Source organism: Opisthocomus hoazin, chromosome 18 (genome assembly GCF_030867145.1).
Source record: "Opisthocomus hoazin isolate bOpiHoa1 chromosome 18, bOpiHoa1.hap1, whole genome shotgun sequence".
Classification (NCBI taxonomy): Eukaryota; Metazoa; Chordata; class Aves; order Opisthocomiformes; family Opisthocomidae; genus Opisthocomus; species Opisthocomus hoazin.
The window spans coordinates 8,014,957-8,039,167 of NC_134431.1; the positions used below are offsets into that span (position 1 = coordinate 8,014,957).

Below are 24,211 nucleotides of genomic sequence, written 5' to 3' on the forward strand. Positions count from 1 at the left end.
GGTGGATTTCACCCTATTCCTTCCTCGCCTGCACCTGCAAGTGTTTAGGCAAGGCTCCCACGGCGGGAGGAGAAGGAGCCGTACCCAGCTTCCCGCTGCTCCCAGGGCCTTCCTCCACCCTCCGTCCTCCATCCTCTACCTTCCATCTTCTATCTTCCATCCTCCACCCTCCATCCTCCATCATCCACACTCCTTCCTCCGTCCTTCACCTCCCACCCTTCATCCTCCATCCTCCCTCCTCCAAGCCCCTTGGCACCATGTAGAGCAGCAGAGGAGAGCTGTGCCCTGGGGCGTGCGAGACTCTCCACTGCCCTGCACCCCATGGAGGGGTCCTGGCCCCTCTCCCCAAGATGGCAGATTTATTTCACACCTACTCATCCCTCTCCTTGTCACCACCACCAACCAACTGGAGTTCCAATAGAGATGGGCAAAGCATCCTGTGCCTGGAGAGCCACACCATGAGGCCAAGTCCTGCTCTGAACAGCGAGTGCCACTGCCATGCAAAGGTCCCAGCAAGGACCAGTCAGGGGCTCCGCCTGGGCCGAGGGCTCCGGAGCTATTTTATAATGAGGGATTGCAGCTCTTGATGGGCTACAGGTCAAAGGTATAGTTATTAGAGCTTAGTAAATGTGGTTTTAACAACCATCTGGCACTTCTTTTATATGCAATAACCATCCCATTACATCAAGATAAAATCCACATTTAAGGTACTTAATTGCACAAGTGGCTTTTAGTTTTTTCTCTCTCATCTCATAAAGAAAAAACCCTTCCCGTTTCCATCTGTCACAGCAGCAGAGCTTGGCCGCGGGTCTCCAGCCTCCTCTTAAGGCTGGGCTGGTGTGGAGGGGGTGTTTCACCCCCAGGGCAATGATGGGCTCAGCCACCCTGCAGCCTCTTGGAGGGGTCCCCAGCATCCCTGGGGACTGCGTGGTCATCTTCTGATATGGACTACTGCAGGGCTAGAGCAAGGTCAGAGACTCATCTGATAGCCTGAATGGAAGAGAAATGTCATCTTGCTTTTTGAGATCATTTTAGCTTGGCTTCACCCCAGCCTTGGCTAAAAAAATATTCACCTCACCCCAGTTTCTCTCCAGAAAGGGTGATGGGATGGGAAATGCCATCACAGCTGGCCAAAATGTGTCATTTGGTTACTGCAAAATATAAGGTGATACGAACCCAACTTGGCAAAACAAAAGCCCTTTCTGGGACAGAATATCAAAATCAGACGCTCTGATGCAGAATATTTTTTCCTTCCCCCAGGAAACCTACAGTGACAGGATTTTGCAACGCGCTTCGGAGGAGCTACATCTCCCAAAGCAAAACGGGAGAGGAGTAACTCAGAGCAAGGAGGCATCCTCAGCAGTGGTGACGCTCACAGCACAGCTGGGTGCCTGTATCCTCACCCCATTACACCCACCCGCGATGGATGGATGCCCATATCCTCATCCCTTCATGCCCAACCGTGATGGATGGGTGCCTGTACCCTCATATTGGTACCCGTCTGTGCTGTGAGCATCTCCCATGTCGAGGCGGCCAAACCTCTTCAGGCTCAATAATTGGGGATTTAGGTGAGATTTATGGTTCAGCGCTGTACAAACAGAGCTGATGGGCAGCACGTCTCAGCTGGGCTTTATAAACCAGCAGCGAAGCCGTCCCAACCACACCTCGATGTCACCCGAAGAGGAGGCGACATCGCGTCACAGCTCCGGCGGAGAGGAAGGAGCAAGGGTGGCTAGGCAGGGCGGGGAGCAGGCTGCCTTCTTGGCGGTGGCTTTCCATACTGAGCAGCTCCACGGCTCCTTGCTTTCCCCCAGCGAGGCCAAGAGCCTTGTCTAGTTTATACCCAATGCCCCAAAACCTGGGCAGAGCAGAGGCAGAGGGGCGGCAGGATGGGGATGTGAGAGGGAGCTGCTCCCACTCCATGGGATCTTCCCCAGAAAGAAAAAGCCCAAGTTCCCAGTGCCCTCTGCAGGAGGAAGCCCTTTTCCTCAAATTTTGGGGCCTTCCAGGAAGGCAGTGAGCAGCCGGACGAGCATCTGTCACACGTGTCTTGCTGTGTCCCCCGTGGGACAGCCGGGCGTGGGGCAGGGACCCCGAAGACCCACCTGCCCATCCCAGGGGCTCGCGGGGAAGAAGCCATTTGCGCATTGATGTGTGTGTGGCTTCGCCACCAGAACTTGGGTCCCCAATAGCGCGGCCGTGGCCATTCCCAGGAGTCACCCAAAATAATCAACACAGGACAAATAGCCAGTGCTAGTTACAGACCCGGGGGAATCCGGCTTGGCTAGCTGAGAGGTTCGTCTTTCGCGCAGCAGAGCTGGGGCTTAATGTTATACCTGCTGTTTGTCTCTTTTTTATTTGGTAATTAGAGAAAAACAAGGGCAGGGGGGCTGAAGGGATGGAAAATATGGCTCCCCTAAAGCAGGGATTGCTAAAACGACCCCTCGAACCTGTCACGCCTCCCTCGAGGAATCTGAGCGAGCAGCGTTGCGCAGATTTACTTCTTCACTTGCAAACGCCCCTCCCGAAGCCTCGCTGCTGCCCCGGGGAGCTCCCCCCTCACCACGACCCCCGCGCCAGGGACAAGGGCACCGTGCCGGGGTCTCCCCGATGGAGCTCCCCAGAGACGCCCACCCCAGGCTGCGAGGTCGGCCGCCCCCCGGGGAAGCAGGCGGGGGGACACGGCCCTTCCTGCCCCTGCTTCGCTGGGAACAGAAAGCTTTTCGGCCAGCAGCAGCCGAGGAGCCGGTGGCTTCGCCGGAGCCTGGCTGGGGCGGTCAGAGCAACGAAGAGCCGGAGGTTACTGCCGGGGGTGACGGGAGAGGCTGACGCCCGCTGCCCGTCCCTCGGGGGTGCCAGGGGTAACGCTGCATCCCGGGAGGGTCGGCAGCCCCGCGGTGCTCCGTGGCTGTTCTGCTGGGCCGCGGGGCCTTGGGGGGTTTGCTGACGCCCCAGCAGACCACTGCCCTTCCCCGGGGCGGTGCGAGCGCCTTCCCACCACGGCTGCGGGAAAGATGCTGCAACGCGGGGAGCTGGCGGGACAGCGGGGACGCTGGGAGGCATGGGGAGCGCCCAGAGGCGTGCGCTGGCACGGCACGGGGCACAGGGCACCGCATAGCAGGGCATAACATGACGGAGTGTGTCAGGATGTCGCACGGCACGGCATGGCACGACGTGACACAGCGTGACACACCATGCCATGGCGCGGCACAGCGTGGCATGGCAGCATACGGCGTGATACAAAATGCCATGGCACGGCACGGCACGGCATCACATGGCATAGACACTGGCCGCTTCCCCTTTAAGGCCCCCTGGCGCGCTGAGCGCGGCGGGAGGCTCGGCCAATCAGCGCAGCCCACATCCTCGCCAAGGACCGCCCCCGCCCGCCTTCGGAAGGCCGGTACCACTCCTGCCGCCCCGGGGAGACGCCGCTGTCACTTCACGGGCCGCCCTTGCCGCCGCCCGGGATCTTCCCGCCCCTCGCCCGATCCCGAAACTCCGGTCATTTCCGCAGCTCCCCTGTGTCTGCGGCGGGCGCCCGTGGGGCCGAGCCCTCTGGCAAAATCCGCCGACCCTCCCCCGTGGCGCGGGCTCGGTGGTGCGGTCCGGGGCGGGGCGCGGGGCGGAAGCGGCGCCGTGGCGCAGGCGGCGGGCGGCATCATGGTGGCGCCGGGTGAGGGGCTGGCGGCGCGGCGGGGAGGGGAAGGGAAGGGAAGGGCCGGGCCTCTGGTAACTCTCTTGTCTCTCCGCAGGCCTGCGGCTGCGCCCGGCGGCGGCCCTCGGCCTCCTCCTCCTCCTCGCTGGTGCCCGGGCCCTGGCCCCCAGCCACCGCCTCACCGCCCGCGACCTGGCCCGGCTGCGGGCGGCGCTGGAGCGGCCCTTCGCCGACCTGCAGGCCGCCTTCTACTCCATCGCGGGCCTCGGCAGCCTGGGGGTGCGGCTGGCGGACGAAAAGGTGAGCGGCTGAGGGCCCGCCGGCTGCCGCTGCCCCAGGCCTCGCACAGCAGCCAGAGCCGGGGCGCGGGGTTTGTCCAGCGAGCTGCTTTGGCGGGGCCGTGAGGGGAGCGTAAAGCGGCTCTGCTGCGCTCACTGCCTTCGCAGCCGTGGGCTCGGGGCTCGCCCCTCCACCCCCTGTGTTCCTGTGGCTGCACTGCTCTGGGGAAAGAGTCCTGCACGTGGTGGGTCTGCTTCGCTGTCCTGTTAACAGAGCCCTCCTTGTTTCGTTCCAGTTCCAACGCCAATTTCAGCCAGCTCGCTTTATCTCACTCCTTTTGCACACATAAAATATGTTCCCTTGCGAGCACACTAGAAACAAAGGCTTGCGGTATCAACGTGATGCTTACTGCCCTTGCATGTCTTTAAGGTTTCTCATTCAGACGTTGCAGGCAGTCCTGCTAACAACCCGCCTCCGTAGGCACACCTGCGTGCTTCTCTGTGCACCTGACCTGCAACCAGAAGTTTGGTTTTTCCTCGTAAATTCAGCTAGTTCAGTGGTTCTAAACCATTTGGACTTTTTTTTTTGAGTGTTGTGTATTTGCAGCACAAACTCTTAACTGAGGCTCCTGAAGATTGTAGAATCACAGAATGGTTTGGGTTGGAAGGAACCTTTAAAGGCCATCTAGTCCAACTCCCCTGCAGTGAGCAGGGGTGTCATCAACTAGAGCAGGATGCTCAGAGCCCCGGCCAACCTGGCCGTGAATGTTTCCAGCGATGGGGCCTCCAGTACCTCTCTGGGCAACCTGTGCCAGGATTTCACCATCCTCATAGTAAAAAATTTCTTCCTTGTATCCACTCTAAATCTGCCCTCAAGATGGTTCACCACGCTGTGCACCCTGCAGTGGCTGGTTAGGGGTCATCTGTGGGCCAGGCTGTGCACTGCTGCTCTCTTTTCTGTCAGAGTGGCTGGGTTTTTGAATGGTTCCTGGTTTTGGCAGTGATAATACAGCCTTTGCTTCTGCAGGTAAACGGTAATTATTGATTTGTTCCTTGAGGTTTATGATGAGACTTTTTTTCTGGCCAGTTTACTTTGTCACGGGGTGAGACTATTTAAAAGGCAGCGGTACTAAAAATAATACCTAGGCATAAGACTTGAATGTACAGTATTCCTCGGTGACTGTAGCGTTAAAATCTGTCCTACTTATAAAGGCCTGTTGTTCACATACATAAATTGGTAGTCTTTGAAAATGAGCAGTTACGTTCTTGATTATTTTTTGGTTAAAATGGAATCTTAATGATCCATCTATCTAGCTGTCCATTAATAATAAGCTGTCTACAGATCAATGAGCAGTCTCATTGCTTACCTTCATACTGTAGCTGCTTACCCAACTTTTTTTATGCTTTTAAGTTCTGTATTCTGCGTCCATTAATGAGTGTGTGTGATACACATCTGGGAAGGAAGCTCGCCCACAGAATTTCTGTTCTCTATCCTGGGAAGTACTCCCTACTAAATATACCCATAGGACTTCTGCTGTGATAGGCTTTATAATTACACTCAGTATAAATTTGAATTCTGGTTGCAGTGGAGTTTATCTGAAAATCACTTACCTCTTTTAGCATGAAACACCTTTATTTCTGTGCAGCTCTTAGCAGAGTAGGTTCTGGGGGGTTCTAGGCTCTGCTGCATCACAAGTATTCCTAGGAATTTTGTTTGCCTTTATTCAGTATGAAAATGTGCGGCAGTGTACGTGAAATTGTATCATTTAAATCTCGGTGGCTGAAGTCAAGACTGTTGCTGTAAGTTAGCTCCTCTTTCTTCACAGGCTGCATGCAATTTCATCAAATCTCATGTGGACTCCAGCAGTGTTGATTCCCTCTTCTACGCTGCACAGTCCATCCGGGTCCTGTCCGGCTGTCAGGTGAGTTTGGAGCCCTGAGCTCTGAAGACAGATGTTACTAAGGAAATATTTACTTTGGTCTTTTTCTTGGGTTTATTTTATGCATAACTTCTATTTTTACTTTCTGTTAGTAGGTTGTACTCTGTTGTGTCTTAGGTAAATAATTGTATGGGACTGCTCTATACAAGGCAAGGTATAAAGATATAAAGCAAGTATTTGGTCTACAGTAATTCTGAGGGGATGTTTCTTCATTAGACATTGGTGGCTAAGAAAAAAGGAGCCTGCACATTTTAATAGAATTCACAGCAGCTGTGTCAATTAAAAAGTTGTTGGGCAAATGATAAACTGTTTGGATGTAAACCCTGTGGTGAAACACTGCAGTTATACAAATGCAGCCCACCCTTGCTGAATTGGGGGGGGGGGGGGGCGGTGCTAGGGGGGTGGTATCCAAGCCCTAGTTTATCAGTACCACCGGCTGCTGCACAAGGATGTGATGCCAGATGAAAAGCAGTAGCAGGTTACCAGGATGAATCTGAGTTGTGGATTATCCTGACTAATTGATAGTTGACAGCGAAATTTAGGGATTTAATTAATTAAGCTAGAAGGTAATGAATGATAAAGGGCTTTTTCCCAAAAGCTTGTAGTTGTTCACCAGTCATGTGTGTTCCGTCAGGTGACTAGAAGGCCTTGTTTTCTCAGGTGCGAATCGCCATGTTCCCTGTGTTCTTCCTCAGGTTACCATTTCAAATGAGACCAGGGAGCTGCTGCTTGCAGCTGTCAGTGAGGATTCCTCAATCACCCAGATCTTCCACGCTGTTGGGGCCCTGAGTGGCTTTGGCCTGCCTTTAGCATCTCAGGAAGCACTTAGTGCTCTTACTGCTCGTCTGAGCAAAGAAGAAAATGTGCTGGCGTAAGTCTTTCGGGTGGGAATGATTCATTGTTGCAGTTGGATTTTGGAGTAAAGGGTATTTTAACACTTAGTTTTTGTAACATAGATGTAGTAGAGTTGATGCTGTGTATTTTGATGTATTTGTCCAATGTTATTGTACCTCTGGGGGAATGAAAAATATGGATTTGGGCTATTTTCTGTGTGATTTTGCAAATGAGCTTATGTATTCAATTTAGTTCAAGAGTAATGGTCAGTAAAGAGGACATATCCCAAAGAAAAGCTTCCTCTCAATAAGATTCACAACAGATTTTTGGCTTGATAGCCAGCCGTGGTTCTGTGTCATTTATGGTTGCAGTAGACTCAAATGTTCTTCCTCAGCCCTGTTTGGCTTTTAAGGAAGGAAAAAATCATACAATTGTTTGGTTTTGTTTGTTCTTGTTTAAGAACCATCCAGGCTTTGGAGACGGCATCGTACTTGTCCCAGCAGGCAGATCTGAGTGGCATTGTTGAGGAGATAGAGGTAGGAACACGCTATGCTCTCTAATTGTTGGGGAATTTGTTAGACCTCTGTAGTACTGAAAGATGTGAAATGCAAAATGAAAAACCAGCCTGGTTAATTCCTTGCCTGCACAGTGTGAGTTGGCTTCCTTTTGAGCAGCTTGCTTTTGAGCAGCTTCTGAACTTTTAACTGTTTCACAGTGGACTGAAACACAGAAAGTCATGACTTTTAAATACAATTAAATTGACTGAAGTCTGAAGGTTTCTTTTTCTTGCAGTTTCTAAATGACTTTTACAAAATGCCCCAGCGATCCCATACAGACGCTCTTGATTACAGGCCTAACAGTGGAGTTAATCTCTATGGATCTGCTAGAATGCAGTTTAAATTTCAGTATCTCTTTCTGTAAGGATCTCGTTGCTCGCCTGGATGACTTGGGTGGAGTTTATCTGCAGTTTGAAGAAGGAATTGAGACTACTGCACTGTTCGTTGCTGCTGCCTATAAGCTGTCAGACCATGTGGGTACGGAACCAGCCATGAAGGAGGTCTGTACCTGCCTTTTCCTCCCTCACACACTGTCGCTCGCAAAAAGGATCTGCCTAGTCCCTGTTGTACTGGGCCAGAGGCCAGTAAAACTGGGTACAGTTTCTGTTGGGGAAAATAATGAGCACACTCAGTAAAAAGGGACATCTAGGAGGGAATGCTAGGTAGTAGAATGTAGGAGAAAATTAGACCTTTAAGATCACAGGCTGAATTTTTTTTTTTCTTTTTCAAATGTACAGAAGGAAATTGCAAGTGAGGCCTCATTTTTCTTTGTTTATTGAGACAAGCTGTTGAAAAATACCCTCTTGTTTCAGAGTTTGTTCTGGTATTTGGCACTTGTCTAGCACTTTCCAGCATTTCAAAGTGTTTTGCAAATGTTATTTACCTGTGAGGAAGTGCAGGCACCCTAATTTGGGGTGCCCAGAAGGGAGACAACATTAGTACCATATGCTTACAGGAATCCAGATGCAAAAACTTGTCTAAAGTGAAAGACAGTTGGCAACTCCTTTTGAGCTTGATTAAGATAGAAATCATTACTGCAAGCTATGCACTTAGCTAACTTGTTGTGGAAAAAGATTGCTGAGTTGGATGTACTTCTGATTGAGAATGGCAGCTCCCTACAGCACAAGCCAAAGTGGCAGGGTTGAGAGAGAAGCCAGTGTAAGGCATCTGAGTTCATTCCTGGCTCTCTTCCATGCTGCTGCCAAACAGACTCATGCAAAGTAGTTTTGATGTCATTTCTGAGGTGGTGATTCTGCTACACACAATTCCAACTGTCAGTGTCCAAATGACATTTAAAAAAAAAGACCAATTAAGGAAAATTGTTCAGTGTTGTTTCAGAATTGTGCTGTCAGAAGTGCTATTGTTGGGACTTAAAGCTTTATCTCTTGTGAGTGGTGTGAGTGCCCTCAGAATGCCACAAAACTCTTTTTAAAAATTAACATGCAGTATTTGAGAAAATAGCTCCCTTTTTTTCCTCCCCACAATTTAAATGAAAGTGTCAGTTCCTGATTAGGATCTGGAGCTATGCCATGCCCTCCATATAAATGGAAAACACTTCAGGATTTGCACTATGCAAGAGCTTTGTAGCATCTGTCCAGATGCTTTCTCTAGTTGTGATATACGTTGGTGCTCATTAATACAAGTAGGAGGGTGAAAATTTGAGATGCAGTGGATTGCATTTGAAAGTGTTCTTTGTAGGTTACTAAGTTGTATGCCTGTTGCTTCATTTGGTATTGTCTTTGATTATTCTTGTTTCTGATTACAATGTAGCCCACAATCTTTTGCTTGGATCAAGCTACCTGTATGCAGTCCCTCTGTTTTCCAGGCTAGCAGGGAGTGATGGAAGAATCTGAATAATGTGGCATACCATGCAGAGTGTGGCGCAGATGCACTAACCTTGCAAAGTCAGGCTGCAAAACCAGCTGGGGGACGCAGTCCCACTCCTGCTTTGGAGAGAACAAATTAGCTTTGGCACATCCCAGAGCCAGAGCTGGCTCTGTGCTCCTGGTGGTACTGCTTTAAAGCTAATCCTCTTAGCTTGAGGACACTGCTGAGCCTCAGGGAATAAGCCTGCATGGGCCTAGACTGACTCCTTCCAGAGCCATTAGGATGATTTTCGTCACTGCTCTGTGGCCTTCCCAGCTTGGCAGGTGGCCAGGACATCTAGCCTAGTCCTCCTTCACTGTAAGACGACAATTGTACGGCTCCTGGAGCCAAGTTGTCTTTTTGCAGCTGCACGCAGTCTGGATAGTTGAGCTGATGACGTCTTGCATCCTGAAACATGTAGTTTGAAGAGATGGATCCAAATTCTGTTCTTGCAAATTCTTAGCACAATTACAGCGTTTGTGATTGGAACCTTCCAGCCAAGAATAAGAATGCTAATGTGACATTCAAAAGGTAGCTAATTTTGGGTTACCTTATAATTTGAGTTATTTTTAAAGCAAATGGGAAATTAAACAGTCTTTATGAAAGATGTTTTTATTAATAACATTCTACTGAGCCAGTTTGCAGTGTTGTGGTAAGCTGCTGGTGCTTATATGTGATCTGCTTTGCCTCTTTCAGGATCAAATTATCCAGCTGATGAATGCAATTTTTAGCAAGAAAAACTTTGAGACCCTCTCGGAAGCCTTCAGCGTTGCTTGTGCCGCAGGTTCTCTATCCCAGAACCGCTACCACTTGCCTGTCATTGTTGTCCCCGATGGGCCTGCAGCTGTGTCTCACCATCAGCCCATCCTCCGGGTGAGTCCCTGGCCTCGGGTCTTAACTCATTGCTTGGCTCAGTCTTTAGCACTGTAGATCTGGGCTGACTCAATGTGTACGGTGATGTCGTTCAGTTTTTGCTCCTGGACTCAGGGTCCAGTAGATCTGGGGTTTTTGTGCCGTTATGAAGTGATTCTTAGGAACCTCTGCTTACCCAGGGCTTAACCAGACGCTGCCTCGAGAAGGCACTGTGTGGCCCAGTTACATTAGGAAGAACTAAGTGAATCTGGGATGCTGGGCAGGGGAGAATTCTGGATGTATAATGCAGAGGGATAGCGAGTCGTCTGTGCTCCTGCGTTCCTTCTGGGGCAGAGGGTTTCACAGAAATGCTTGTTTTTCTCTTGTAGCTACAAGTGACCGATGTTATGTCCCAGCCACTGACTCAAGCTTCTGTAAAGCTCGAGTACGCCAAGTCTGCGTCTAGCAAAGCCACTGTCCTTCAACAGACAGCATTTACTCTGTCAGGGTAAGAAAGTAATCTTATTTTTACAGTTTGTCAGGCAAACAGGTGTTATTTAAACAGTGTTGGACTTATTTTCCGTGTGTGTTCTTCCACCAGAGAAGTATTTGTGTGGTGGAAGACTCAAAACGCTGTAGCTGCGTTTTGTTGGTAACGGGTGACTGAGCACGTTTGGTAGTGATGGTGAATTTCAGTTGCTTTTTCTTTTGATTGGGAGGGGCAAATTGCAATGTTCTTCTGGCTTCGGGGCAACTTTGAAGAATTCTTTTCCTGCTGCACTTAGCAGTGTTAATTTTGTGCTGAGTTTGTCCATTTGCCTGCTTAATCTAGCATATTTGGAGACTTCTTGGGAGCAAGATGTTACCTATTTGCAGGTTGCTGTTAGTGTCCTAGAGGATACTTGACACCTTGCTTTTTTTGTTATAGAGACGTCTTTGAGCTGAACTTCATGGATGTGAAACCTGCAAGTGGATATTATGATTTCTTTATCAGTGTTGATGGAGATAAGCGATTTATTGCTAACAAAGTTGAGGTGGGTATGCTTTTTGATGGCATTTTAATTCTGTGCCTATTCGCTGAAATAGCTTTTTATTTATACTCATTAAGAATGTTGCCAGTTGTATGGCATTTTTATCACATGCTTTTCTGTAATGCATTGGATTTTGACTCGGGATTATGACCAGTAACCAGATTAATATATGATCAAAAGAGATCTGTGTAAATTTCAAAACTGACTTATCACTTAGATGCTGATCTGACAACGTATGAACAGAGGCTAACAGTGGAAGTGTTTATATAGCAGCCCAAAGTAGCTGTGCAAAAACAATTACTAAGAATGTTAGTTCTTCAGAGTATTCAAGTCTGTAAATCTCAAGCCTTGGCTAGCAGTTGTCTGGTGACTGCCTGATGTGTGGAAGCTGAGCATTTGCTTGTATAAGCTCTAGAGCCCTAGAAAAGAGTCGAGGGGGTCTTTTGGCACATCGCGTAACTGTATATGCTGATGCTTTTGTAGTGGAGAAACAATGACCCAAGCCAATGCAAATGAAGTCTTAATTTTATGCATACATACATACACCCCCTTTTTGGTGGCAAAAGCTGTTATACCACAGCTTTCTGAAGGAGAGTTCTGTATAAACACTCGGGAGTTTTACTTCCCTCAAGTTTGTTACAGTGAGAAGAGTGTGACCTCTGTGACTATTCTTGTAATCACCCCAGTGTCAGCGGCTGAGAACGCTCTTCTCCAGTGATGTCTATGCCCAGGGTTAGTTTTTGCCCTCGATTGCCTGTTTAAGGAAAAGATTAGCTTTTGAAGTCTTCCGGCAGAGTCACCTTGGAGTGGAGGAAGACACTTATTTACAACTGCTGACCTTTACTCTGTCTATCAAATTGATGTTGTCATTGTAGTAGTAATGGCACTTAGGAGTGTCAAAAGGGGATTGATTGGTCCTGCTTAAGCTGCTGGCACACAGAGGTACGGGTAGGAATGCATTAACGCTGGGGCAGCTTTGTGTGAACGGCTTCTAATAAGACACATTGTTACGGGGGAGGACTGCTGGGGGAACTGCTTTTTTTCCTTACTGTTATTAGCATTAATTGTCCTTAATGCACCATCGTTTTGACAGTAATGAGCTAAACCAGTGGGTTATTACTCCGGCAGAGACTACATTTCCTGGCATTAAAATATTTGAGAGATGTTTGTGTACTGTTCGATTGGAGGGGATGTGTGCAGCGGCTCTGAGTTGCTTTTGCGTAACTTTTTTAAAATTAATATTTCATTAGTCCATATTTCTTTGCTCCCATTTTGGAACAAACTAAGGCTTTACTAAAGTTAGCCTGAATAGCCTGCATGTTAATGGATCCGTTTTCAGGGGTAACCTCTATTTTAAATTGCACTTTCTGTTGTAAAGGAACTGCCAAGATTGTTGCGTTTGAAGTCTGACCTGAATAGTTTGGTTTATGCTTTTACGTACTTTTTCCCACAGGTTCCCTGTGAATTATATTTCAGTGTGAGGGTGTGGGGCTGGTTCACATGAGCAAACCTGTAATAACAAATCGTAGTATATGATGAAAAATATCTTGGCAGTGAACCTTTAATTCTCCAGGGCAGCATTTGTAAGCTGTGAGAACAAATGGGCTAATTAAAAACTACAGATTGCAGTAACTGCTTATGTTTGAGAGAAGGATTGAAATCAGTCAGACCCACTGGGGTTGCCTGCCTAGATGGTCTGCGGTTTGGGACCGGGGAGAGGGCAGGAAGTCGTTGTTCTGCTCGGGGTTTATACTGCGCTTAGCACAAAGGAGAGTGATAAATGGCAGGGCCTTATTGGCTGCCCTGCGCGAAGTGATAAATGCTGTGACTCCGAAGGAAGGCTTGCTGAACAAAGCGCAGGTCTGCAGGAATGCTTTGGTGTTTGTCTGCTGGCAATAAAATCAGCAGAAACCTGTTAGGCTTTAGGAGCCAACAAAGGCATAGCTGGTTGCTGTCTGGAGACCTCTCTCATCTCAGGTTGCTGTCGAGTGTGCAGAAGTACATATGCACGTGGAGTTTTAAGTTGTATCATATATGATGTAATCTTTAATGGCTAGTTTCTGCTAGTTTAAAAGGAAAACTGGTTGGATCTGGATAGTTGGACTGTTTCATTAAAAATAGTTCTCCAAAGGGCAGCTAGCTCCGCATGACTGAGAAGCTGGTGTCTTCAGAGCTGGCTGCCTGTGCAGGGAGGAAGGGTTGGGGAAGGGTTTTGGTTAGTGACTGATGCGGGAGCTTTGCTAGAAGGTAAATCGCTGTGGATCCTTCTGTTCAGGTTAGGTTCTGACTTTGGCTTGGTGCAAGACATCTTTGGGAAGGGGACAGAAGAGCTAAAGCTTCTCTAGTGAACTTGACCATAATTAGCATATATAGAGTGCTCTGAGTAATTTTCTGTTGTGTTTGGTTGCAGCTGAAAGTGAAAGTTTCCACGGAAGTTGGGATTACTAATGTAGATCTTTCTACTGTGGATAAAGATCAGAGCATCGCGCCAAAAACAACCAGGTAAGATGGTGCTGTGTATGTGATACTTTAAGAGGCAGCTCTGGCTCTAGACTGGCACTTTTCTGAGATTAACCTACTTCAGCTAAACCAGAGGAATCTTGTATTGGAATAACTACAGAATTATACCCATGCTGCTTCTCTTAAACCTGCGAGTACATTGGGAGAATACTGAGTATCTTTATAGGTGGTTTTCCTTAATACTGAAATATGTAGTGACAGAAACCAGACAGCCCGAGTCTTCTTGTTCATTGTTGGCTCCTCTCCACTGCGAAAGCAAGTTAAAAGAATTGTGTTAATGTTTCTGGTATTGTTGGGCTCGGTAGAGATGCTGTAAAGCGACGTGTACGCTGTATTTGGGGGGTGTGGCTGTGCCATTGCTAGGTGTACTTGAACTTGATGTAATTGGTTTCTTAACTGACATCAGTTAGAATGTAATGAATGGAATTTAACCTTAGTTGCACAGTCTTACGAAGGGCCCTTCCCCTGCTGAAGTTCGAGTGTCTGTTTTTTCTGTTCTGCTGCCATCACACCTTTGGTTGTAGCATAGTCTTGGCTAAATGGAATGTGAGGTGTAGTATTAGCAAAACCGTCTTCTGGTGTTCCTTTGAACCTTACAACAAACAACTGTTTTACTAGAAAATGGGCAAGGTGTGTAGCTCTCAAAAATCCGGCTAAAAAATTCCATTGATTACTTTTTGTTGAATTTATGGTGGAAGAAAAAGACATGTTACTTCACCTGACTTTTTGATAAAACAGCTCATCTATGCTGAGTGGACTGCAGTACTTCTAGACAGTCTTGCATGCCGCAGTTTCTTTGAATGCCAGACCTTCTCTTGGAAGATCACCTCAGTTCTGTTTGGTTTTTTTCCTCCTAGGGTAGCTTACCCAGCCAAAGCCAAGGGCTCATTCACTGCTGACAGCCATCAGAATTTTGCTTTATCCTTCCAGCTAATAGACGTAAACAGTGGAGCTGAACTCATCCCTCACCAGGTTAGGACAGATTTTTGTCGTTACTGTGTCACTGAGATGTTCCATCTTCAAGCATCTGAGGTGACAGTTGCTCTTGAAAAGATGTGATAGGTTTTGAGAAGCCTGATGTTTCTGACATGGACTGTGAAAGAACACTGATCTTGGTAGATGGGAGGTGGATTCAGTCCGTTTGTTTTGGCTGTGTGTTAAATGAAGCCTCTTCTGGCTCTGCTACTGCTTTATTTACCTCAAAATAAGGAGTGCAGGTAGTCTGCACTGTAGAAGGTACACTTCTGATTTTTTTAATATAGATTGTTCGCTGAAGGACTTGAATATAGACTTTTAAATTTTTTTTTTCTCTATAAAATAGAAAAAAGTCAAAAAAACAAACTAAAACCATGTATGCATATATCCCTGTTGTGTGCTGTTGCATGTAGCCTGTTGAGTAACATTCAGTATATTGCCCCGTACCTCAAGCTGGTCCTGTGTTAATGTAATTACTCAGAGACATTGAACTTTGCTGATTTGCAGGGATCTAGATATTCGGGCTCCCAGTTTATACTCCAACATTTGTTAATGTTGTGCTTTTTGATTTGGGGGTAAATCTCTGATTTTTCTGGCACTTGTAAACACACTATGAGCTATTCCAGAAATGTTACAATCTTTCCCTGCAGACTTTTGTCCGACTTCACAACCAGAAGACTGGCCAGGAGGTAGTGTTTGTTGCAGAACCAGATAGCAAGAATGTATACAAGTTTGAACTGGATACCTCTGAAAGAAAGACTGAATTTGACTCTGCCTCTGGCACCTACACTCTTTACTTGATAATTGGAGATGCCACTCTGGAAAATCCCATCCTGTGGAATGTGGTATGTAGCTGGAAGTGTGGTTTTCAGATTACTGGCAGTCTAACGGGAGGGCATGGTACAGGCTTGGAAGAAGAAAGCTCAAACGTCTGTCTTCTTTGTAGTCAGCCAGAATTATTTTGGCCATTTATGGCCTCTGAGGTTTGCTGTTCATTTTAAATTTTTAAGTAAGCATCAAAGCAAGACTGAAATGAATGTTCATTTCATCATGCAGTGGAACAGAAACTTCAGAATGTTCATGGGTTTGATTGTGATTTCACAGCAAGGACTTCAGTGTTTAGCCTTTCTGTGTTTGCTGTGCTGGAAATAAGTAAGTCCAACTCTTAGTGATGGGTGAATGGCATTACTGCTTCTGTTTAGGAGAAATTGCCTCTTAAAAAAATCTGTTGGCTTTTTCTTAGTTTCCTTTAAAAATCATGTCAATCATAGACTGACAAATAAGGCAATAGGCCACAGTAATGGAATAGCTTTTATAAAACTTTTAGTACAGGATCAAACTTCATGAATCTGCATGGCTTCATTTCAGGCTGATGTTGTGATCAAATTCCCAGAAGAGGATGCACCATCCACAGTCCAGTCCAAGAACCTCTTTGTTCCCAAACCTGAAATCCGGGTATGGTCAAAACCAAAAATTATGTGTGGAGATGGGGGACTAGTCCTCCTAGTATTAGTTGTTCTAATCATAGTTTATTGTTGAAAAGTCATCTCTCATTAAAAAAAAAAAAAATACTGTGTAAGTAATGCAATTAAAGGAAGACCAGAGTTACGGCTTAATGGAAAGAAATTTGTTGCAGTCCTCTGGAGTATGAATAAATAAGCTGTGTGTCCTGCCTGTGAAAGGGCAGCTTGTGTCACTGAGAAGATTCAAACATGAAAAATTGATTAGGTAAACACCACAGGAAGCTCTCTGCTTCTGGAGATTTCTCTTGCTTCATTCCAGCCATCTGTGCCGATAACAAGCTAACAAGTGCTACTGTGAGCACAAGGAGAAGTTAACTGTGCAAGAGATCAAATGTGCAGAGACTGGAACAGATACTACTTTAGAGAGTCAGTCCTTGCCTTTAGAGGAATGCTTGTCATTCAAAGGAACATCTGGGAACAGCGCTGGGGCTGCAGCTGGCCCTCTGCGGGGCTGAGAAGCAGCTCTGTTGGAGTACACCTACTTACGAGTTGGTTTTGTTTGTTTGCAGCACCTCTTCAGGGAACCTGAGAAGAGGCCTCCCACTGTGGTATCTAACACTTTCACAGCATTGATTCTCTCCCCCCTGCTTCTACTGCTCATTCTGGTGAGTGAACTGGGCCACAGAAGAACAAAATCTTTTCCCCATCCAGTCCAAGGTCACTTAGGAGTTGGCCAGCTAAACCTCATATTAAAACTCTTGGTTAATCATGACTAGCACAGCAGTGCTGGAGTCCTAGATAGCAAATGTCAGTGCAGAGCATTGGTCTGGTATTGTCTCCTTCCTAAACTGTTTTTTTTGAGTTTATAGTCAAAACAGAAAAACACTGCTGCCAAGTGGAAGTAGGTGGGGTGAGTTTCCCCAGTGTGCTTCTGGTAGGTGTGTTGAATAACAGTGAGCAGATCAGGTTATAACTAATGTTAGACTTCCACAGGGAAAGTGATTCTGCCTAGTGCTTAATATACCCATCACAAAGTCTGTCTTTCTTAATCCTATTAGATTGTTTCCCATTTATGGACGTAATTAGTATTTGTGTGTCTTTAGTTGAAACATCTACTGCTACTCACTGTATCATCAGAGAAGTGTTTTGAACTTAATGCAACATAAAATCTAGTCAAGTTCAGTTACTCTCTACTTGGAGAATGTAGCTGATCCCTTATTTGCTTGGCAGTAATTTCGCATTAGGTAGTCTCACTGAAAGCTGGCGTTCAGATAGTCCACGTGTCCACTGGTCTCTGGAGTTCACAATACAAGTGTTGATGACCCTTTAATGAAAAATCTCATTGCTACTGCTCCTGTTTCCCATTCTTCATGCCTTTCTCTTTTGTACTCTAAAAACTTAATTTGTTTTTATGAGCAAACATATCTGTAGCTGTTCTTTTGCCAAATCCAAAACTAGAACCTTACCTTTTTTTTGTCTTTTTAATTACAATTAATTTAGCTGGATAGAAATAGTGATGTTTGTGGAAAATGTAGATTTGGAGCAATGCCCTCATCATTTTAAGAAAGAAAACTGCCTTTGGTCAGTCAGAATCAGCAGGAGAAGCTTTCAGTAAAGGAGCCCAACAGTGCTGTCATCTGCAAAATTACTAGTCTGCCCTCTTGTAGTAGCAAACAAGTGCTTCTGTAGAGAATACGCTGTATTCATTGAAGAACTTAAGGCAAACAGGCTTGAGAGATGCTGAAGTTTAAAGTAAAAGCTGTGTTTACAAGGCTGTTGTAACTCGGGATTTGTTTCTTTTCCTTTCTAGTGGATAAAGATAGGTGCCAACATCTCCAACTTCAGCTTTGCTCCCAGCACTATTGTTTTTCACATGGGACACGCTGGTAAGTGTCAGAGGCTTTGTGCTTTGCTTGACCTTCTCACCTAGGAGTTACAGATGAGAGCCCTGGTTGTTAATGGGCTTGTGGTCTATTAACTGTAATGACATAATAGCATAACATTTGTTCTCTTGTTTTCATCTGCCTTCCTGCTTTTCACGATTGTTAATATGGTGATAAACCTGTTTTGGCCATCAGCTTATAACAGCGGTCATTATCTGGGCTCCTCTCACACACCATTTATCTGTACTTAATAGAACTTCTTTCCAAAGGTCACACTTGCTTTATTGCGTGTTTATCCTTTGTAAGCAGGGAGTTTCCGTGGGGATTGAAATCTGTGGGACTGCTGGCCACAGATTTTCTTTGAAGCTCTTCCTGTGAAAGCTGCTCTTGTTCTTTGGCTGGACCAATTTTTTTCATCAATTTTATTATGCCCTTGATTGCACAGTTATTCACTGTCTTGACAGAATTTCAAAAACATAGCAGATTGGGAGAACATTGGATCTACTGTTTCCCAAATGACAGTGTTACTTAATCCAAGCCAGTTTCCTTGGAAGCTTTATAAAGCCATAAGCTCCTACAAATGTGTAAAGGTTAATATCCTCTATTGAAATCCAGAATATCCTCCTCCTTTTAATAGCCCTTAATGTCTATAATACGTCCATAATTCTGCCACAAGAGGGTTGGATGCAAGTCATCAGTGCCACATTTTTCTCCAGCATGGAGACCCACACGCCTTCTCCCCTGGCAATAATGTATAGTCCTTAGATCTGCCATTTCAGAGAGCTTCAGAGATGACATCGAAGCCCAGTGCTTAGGCCTGGCAGTGCAACGTCACAGTTGTTCTGAGGATAACAAATGGTTGGTCTTTGAAATGCAAGTTCAGCCGTGGGCTCTGTCTGTTTTTTCACAGCGATGTTGGGACTCATGTATGTCTACTGGACTCAGCTCAACATGTTCCAGACTCTGAAGTACTTGGCCATTTTGGGTGGCGTCACATTCCTGGCAGGCAACAGGATGCTGGCTCAGAAAGCAGTAAAACGGTAAGCCAGGGACGGGTGCGTTGGCGGGAGCTGCTTTTGAAATCAGTGGGGAGGAGATCACGTTGATGCTATAGTGTGTCAGTAACTGATACAGTAATGAACGCTGCTTTTGGTGCTTAGATCTTGTGTGTGGGGACAGGCTGCTCTGTCCCACTTTCCTGCCTGTTGTCAGGGTAAGGGCTTGAACTGACTGGGCCACGAGCTGCTCGCACTGAGGTGCAGCTGCCTGCCCCTTCAGAGAGAATGGGCCACGTGGCCACTGGCTGAAGCAGTCAGGCGCAGGGAGAAAGCAAAGGGTGGAAGTATGTGCACTTTGACATGGGGAAACCCACATTTGGTAAGATGGATTCACTGACAAATTTGTTTTACTACATGATGTATCAAGCTCTTACAACATTGTTAAATAATGAAAGCCGCTAGAAATGCAGGAGAGGCCCAGCTCTTCTGTGGCTGTGCTTGTAAGAAAAGTTTTAAGAGGAGGAAGGTAAGGCGGAGCTGTCTTACTGCTGTCTTCCCCTACCTAAAGGGGATTATAGAGAAAAGGAAAGCAGATGTGTATCAAAGGTGTGCAGCAACAGACAAAGGGCAACACATCCAAGCGAAACCAGGGAAAATTCTGGTGAATTAGGGATACAGCATTGATTTCTGCACTGGCATAGGGCTGATTCTTCATGTTTGTGCCTTCTGCCACACAGTGTCTCGTGAATGAGCCATGGCTTAGACAGCCTGCAGGCAGTTTGACCCAGGCTTCCAATACAGTGTTTTAATTAGAGGTCGAATTGTTCCCTCTCCTTCCCTTCTGCCACACGGGGTTTCCATGTGAGACTTAAGTTTTAGCCCTTTTGTACTCGTGTAGAGTTTGGCTTTGAAGATGAAATTATTGACCCGCTTTGCCATCAAACCTGTGCTTTTCTTACTTTCCCATTTTTGAACCACTGGGAGTTGTTTATCCTTGCATACCTATTTGCATAGGTATTGCTGGGTTCTCAATTTTTTTGATTACGCTATATTAAAACCAGGGCAAGAGCTGTAAAAAAAAAAAAAACCAAAAAAACCAAGACTATAATTTTCAGGGGCTCTGCGTTGATTTGTTGTCTTTAAAACATCTCTACTTGCCAGGAGGATTATTACTGTGATTAACCCTTGCCATACCATCCCCCTGGCTTTCTCAGCCTTACTCCCTTGGATGTCCAGCCCTCTCCACTGTGGCACTTTCTCTTATTAGCATAACAGTTCCTTCTGGGATTTAGTTGCCAATGGGGCTATTTTGTCATTTAATAATGTTTCCTTTTTAACTTAGAGTAATGATAAAATCATTATTAATTACAGATTGCCTAGGATACAGATTTGGGGAAAAGAATACAATGAAGCTTACTTCTAAGTGTCTTCGCTCAACCAGGGCTTCTGTTAGCACATAAATGCAGGTGGTTGGTTCCTACTTCAAAACACTGCAGGGGGTGTCTATATGCTTTTTCACTGTAAATGACATGAAGCTGCAACTACAATAGCAAATTTGAAAGTAAAACTTCTGCCTTAGGCTAAAGTTAAACCCTTTGTACATGACTTTAAAGTTCAAAAAGACATCTTTTTGTTAACGCGCTGCTAGCCTGTCTCAGATGTTGAAGTGCAGTGATAATTAACTAGATTGCACTTTGAGGCAAAGCTGCTGTTCCACTCTGGAGACCGCTGGCGGGTGTGGGAAGGGGACTGTATAAACCATCTTTTTACAGAAGTTACCAGAAGGCCTGGTTTTGCTTTTTGCGTTTCTGTCACTGGCTCTGGTTCCTGGAGCAGGGCTGCGTTCCTCCTTCCTATCTTCTCTGAACCGTTCTTCCTCTCTCCTTTTGGCAGGATCGCTGCAGAGCAGAGCAGTAGGTTGGCAAAGTATAGGACGCTGCGGTAAAAGGGGGTTTTGCTAGTGACCAGCTCTTCTAGAAGTAAGGGCCTTTTTGGAATTTGCCTTTCCTGGGCATGCTGCCTGTTTCGTTTCACTTCATCATTCGCTCCTTGTACAGAAAAATATCTGAGCTGAAGCTGCTTCCTTCCAACATCCTTTACTGGGCTTTAAATAAGTCCTTGGGTGTCCTTGGCTACAGCTGGCTTTGCATATTAGCGGTATGTGTCCTTTGAAACCAAATTGCCTTTGTGTGATTTCCTTAATCATCTGAAGTCTGTATGGTAATGTGTGCACATGTGAGTATACTGTCTGGAGCACCAAGCAGCTATCAGGTGACAAAATAAACCTAGTTTAAGCAGTATTGTTCCTGTAAATAAATTATTAATAATGTCGGCTGGAGGAGAGCGTGATGAAAATGGCTGAGATCTGGGCTGTTCCTGTCTGCTGTTGGTACTCCCTGTGCCCATCTGCAGTATTCTGGTTATTCAGCTGCCGGGCACTCTGCCTGCTGAATTGCGACCTCACTTGGGGTGGTGAGAGCTCTGTGTGCAGCAGAGCCAGGTCAGCACCACCTCATTCAGCTGAGAACATGACCCAGTCCAGGGTTCACCTTCCTGTTGGACTGAACAGGTCACAATGGCTCAGTCAGCAGCAGCAGCAGCCAGTCCCCTCCATGCAATGCAATCATCTGGTGGGTCTCCAGTATCATTTACCAGTGCAAAGCCCTTCGTTTCCTTTCATTCTGAGCAGGTAAAGTCCCAGTTTGCTGTATCCATAGTGGTGCAGGAGGCAGGACTGCCAGCCGCTCTGCATGCTGCCCAGTTCTGAATGTGTGTATGTGGCTTCATTTCTCACTCAGTGCACTGTTTTATTCTGGGGAAGGGAGAGAGCATCTGGGATAAGTCTTGTGATGGGACCAAAATTGCTGCAGTGTGCGCTGCACAGGTACATTTCATGAGCACCTGCTTTCTCTCGTGTTCATACCCAGTGCTCCAGGCACACGGTGCATGGAACAGAGCTCAGTGTTTGTGGTGCAAAACAAAACCAGTGTGGGTGGCTGTGTCACAGAAACGATGTGCACTGTGGTGTAAGGTCCTGTCTGCAGATGAGATAGTACAGAGCATGGTTTTGTGAGAATTACCTATGGAGAATTTAGCGTCGTGTCCCACAGAAAAACACCCTGTTACTGTCTCTTCTCTCCCTGAAGTGTTTGGAGGTATTTGAGCACAGAACAAGCTATGACGAGGAACGGGAGATGGCTGTCACTTGTTCTAGTAGCTGAATGCTGGCTGCATCCCAGCCGTGTTTGCTGGTGCTGTTCTGGTCCCTGGATGCTTTTTACCGTAGCTTTGGGCCAGGGGTTTCCAGCTTTTTAGTGCTGTTACCAAATGCGTCCGGAGTGTGTTCACCACAGCTTGTGTGTTTCCTGTTTCTCAGCCTGCTATTTTAACTCTTTAATTCCCTGTGGGCTGTAAGCCTGGAAGATGTTGCAACTAACTTGTTATACACAAACTGTAAGTTATGTTTTGCTGCCAGGGGCAGCCGCAAGCATTTTTCCTTAGTGCTGGGTTTTTCTGATGCCCCAGATGTGTCAGTTAAGACTGTATTGTTACCGACTTCTAGGGCTGGACTGTCAAGTGCTCAGCATGCATAGCTGTGCCTGTGTCTGGCATCTTCAAGGGAAAAGGACCTCAGAAAGATGGGTCTGCTGAGCCCGCATTAGACTTATGCATCTTCTTGGGGACAGGAAGATCTTTTCTTTGTGTTTACTTGGACCAACTGATTAAGTGTTGGTCCTGTTTAAAGTAGGAGAGCGGTTAAGGTACCTGCAGGCTTTCCATTCAGCCCTGCTTTTTTGTTCAGTTCTGTATTTTACAAGGCTCATTCATCCCTTTTGCACCAGAAATTAACCTTCATTTTGTCTGATCATTTCCATCCTCCTTGAATTCATTGCCATACTGGTTTTATCACTCCAATAAGTTTGCTTTGAGCAACTGAACTGACAGGCTTCCTTTGAGAGAGAATGAGGGGTCTGGGGACACTTCTGCTGTGCAAGGAAGTGCTTTGCTGCCTGGAAGAGTTAATTTTTTGGATTTTTCTTTCCAGGATGCACTAGTACCAGAAGAATGGAAGAAATGGGGAAAAACAAAGCAAATGCCTTCAGAACAGAAGTGAATAAATAACTGAAAGACCAGAAGAAGGAAGGCAGAAGCAGATTTTTTTTATATATTAAGTCAAAAGGGTGCCAGTTGTACTTTTTGAAAAATCTGATTTTCATCGTTGTATTCATGCTACTTAAGTGCTTTTCATATGAATCCAGAAAATCCTTTCTCCCCTGGATCCTCCCCCCTTTTTCTCCCAGGACATTTGAATTTCCTTTAGAAAAAGAGGAAAAAGAAAATACAGTTTTGCCTTTCCCCAGATGCCCCCTCCTCATCCTAAATGATTTGTGAATAAAGAGGAAAGAACGGTTCTGAATTTTGTTTTTTGGCTGTCTCAGAGGCTCTGATTGGAAGTGGGGCGCACATGAGTATGAAAAGAGCTTTTTCTGGTGGGTAATTTTGTGTATGAATCATTGCTGTGTGAAGCTTCCTGTTCTTTCATGTCCGTTCCCAGAGGGACATGTTCACTGGGGGGGACTTCCCACTCCTGCTTGTCCCTTGGGTGACGCTGTCATCTGCATTTCTCTGCTAATGGCTATTCTCTCTGACTCAGGATGGCGCTGGGCTGGGCTGTGCTGAGTTGCTGTGGGCCCTCAGGGCTCAGGCAGGAGGAGTCCTCAGGGCCTGGCCCTCGCCGGGACCCAGCTGCAGTGCTGGCTCTGTCTGGCCCTGACAGATTTGGTGGGTTCGTTTGGTGGGTTCGCTTTCTTTCCAGCCTCTGAAAGTACCCTTTTCACTCCAAATACTTTGATTGAGCTTATTGTCTCTGTTCTTCTATGAAACCAAAAGCCAGGAGTCTGCTGCTTGCCATTTGGCCATGTTTGAGTTATTTGAGCTCTAACTTCTCAATTAATTACTACCTTCAAGACCACTAAGTAGTGTTGAGGCAGCAGACTTGGGCTTTACTGAAAGACACGATGATAGTAATAACGAAAGGCCAAAATCTCCTCCTGATGAGCAGTTTCCACATGGGGGATTTAACAGTTGCTCCCTGCCTTGCATCTCTGTGTTGGCTCCTGTTTGTCCCATGTCAGACTAGTTTCTTTAAAGGCCTTTTGGCAAAGGAACTTTTTCAAATGTCTTTTGGAGATGCCAGAAAATGATATCAACCAGCAGGCATGTGGATAAAGGGTGTGGAGCCGAATCCTCCAAAGAACCTCATATGTGTGAGACATGACTCCACTTTATAAAAGCCATCTTGCCTCTTCCCCACTGCAGTTGTTCACACTTAGCTCACTGTGTATGTTCTTTGTAATAG

General features: G+C 46.4%; 1 protein-coding gene across 2 annotated transcripts; it reads left to right on the forward strand.

Annotated features, from left to right (window-relative positions):
* Positions 1-3,631: 3,631 nt before the first annotated feature.
* On the forward strand, positions 3,632-23,269 carry RPN2 (ribophorin II). Of its 2 annotated transcripts, XM_075438780.1 has the most exons (18): positions 3,632-3,673; positions 3,753-3,955; positions 5,760-5,855; positions 6,569-6,744; positions 7,168-7,243; positions 7,630-7,764; positions 9,827-10,003; positions 10,372-10,490; positions 10,911-11,016; positions 13,424-13,515; positions 14,391-14,505; positions 15,159-15,353; positions 15,877-15,963; positions 16,541-16,636; positions 17,782-17,857; positions 18,765-18,894; positions 20,746-20,831; positions 22,898-23,269. In XM_075438780.1, the coding sequence occupies exons 1-17, from the start codon at positions 3,661-3,663 to the stop codon at positions 20,795-20,797; spliced, it is 1,944 nt and encodes a 647-aa protein (XP_075294895.1). In that variant the 5' UTR covers positions 3,632-3,660; the 3' UTR covers positions 20,798-20,831; positions 22,898-23,269. The 2 variants fall into 2 exon arrangements, with proteins under 2 accessions (XP_075294895.1, XP_075294897.1); XM_075438782.1 differs by lacking the exon at positions 20,746-20,831.
* Positions 23,270-24,211: the final 942 nt, after the last annotated feature.

Excerpts from the sequence above, each read along its gene's own strand:
- RPN2 (XM_075438780.1), top strand. Across the intron at positions 3,956-5,759 it reads TGCGGCTGGCGGACGAAAAG|GCTGCATGCAATTTCATCAA; the intron begins GTGAGCGGCTGA and ends CTTTCTTCACAG. Across the intron at positions 18,895-20,745 it reads GCTCAGAAAGCAGTAAAACG|GATCGCTGCAGAGCAGAGCA; the intron begins GTAAGCCAGGGA and ends TCCTTTTGGCAG.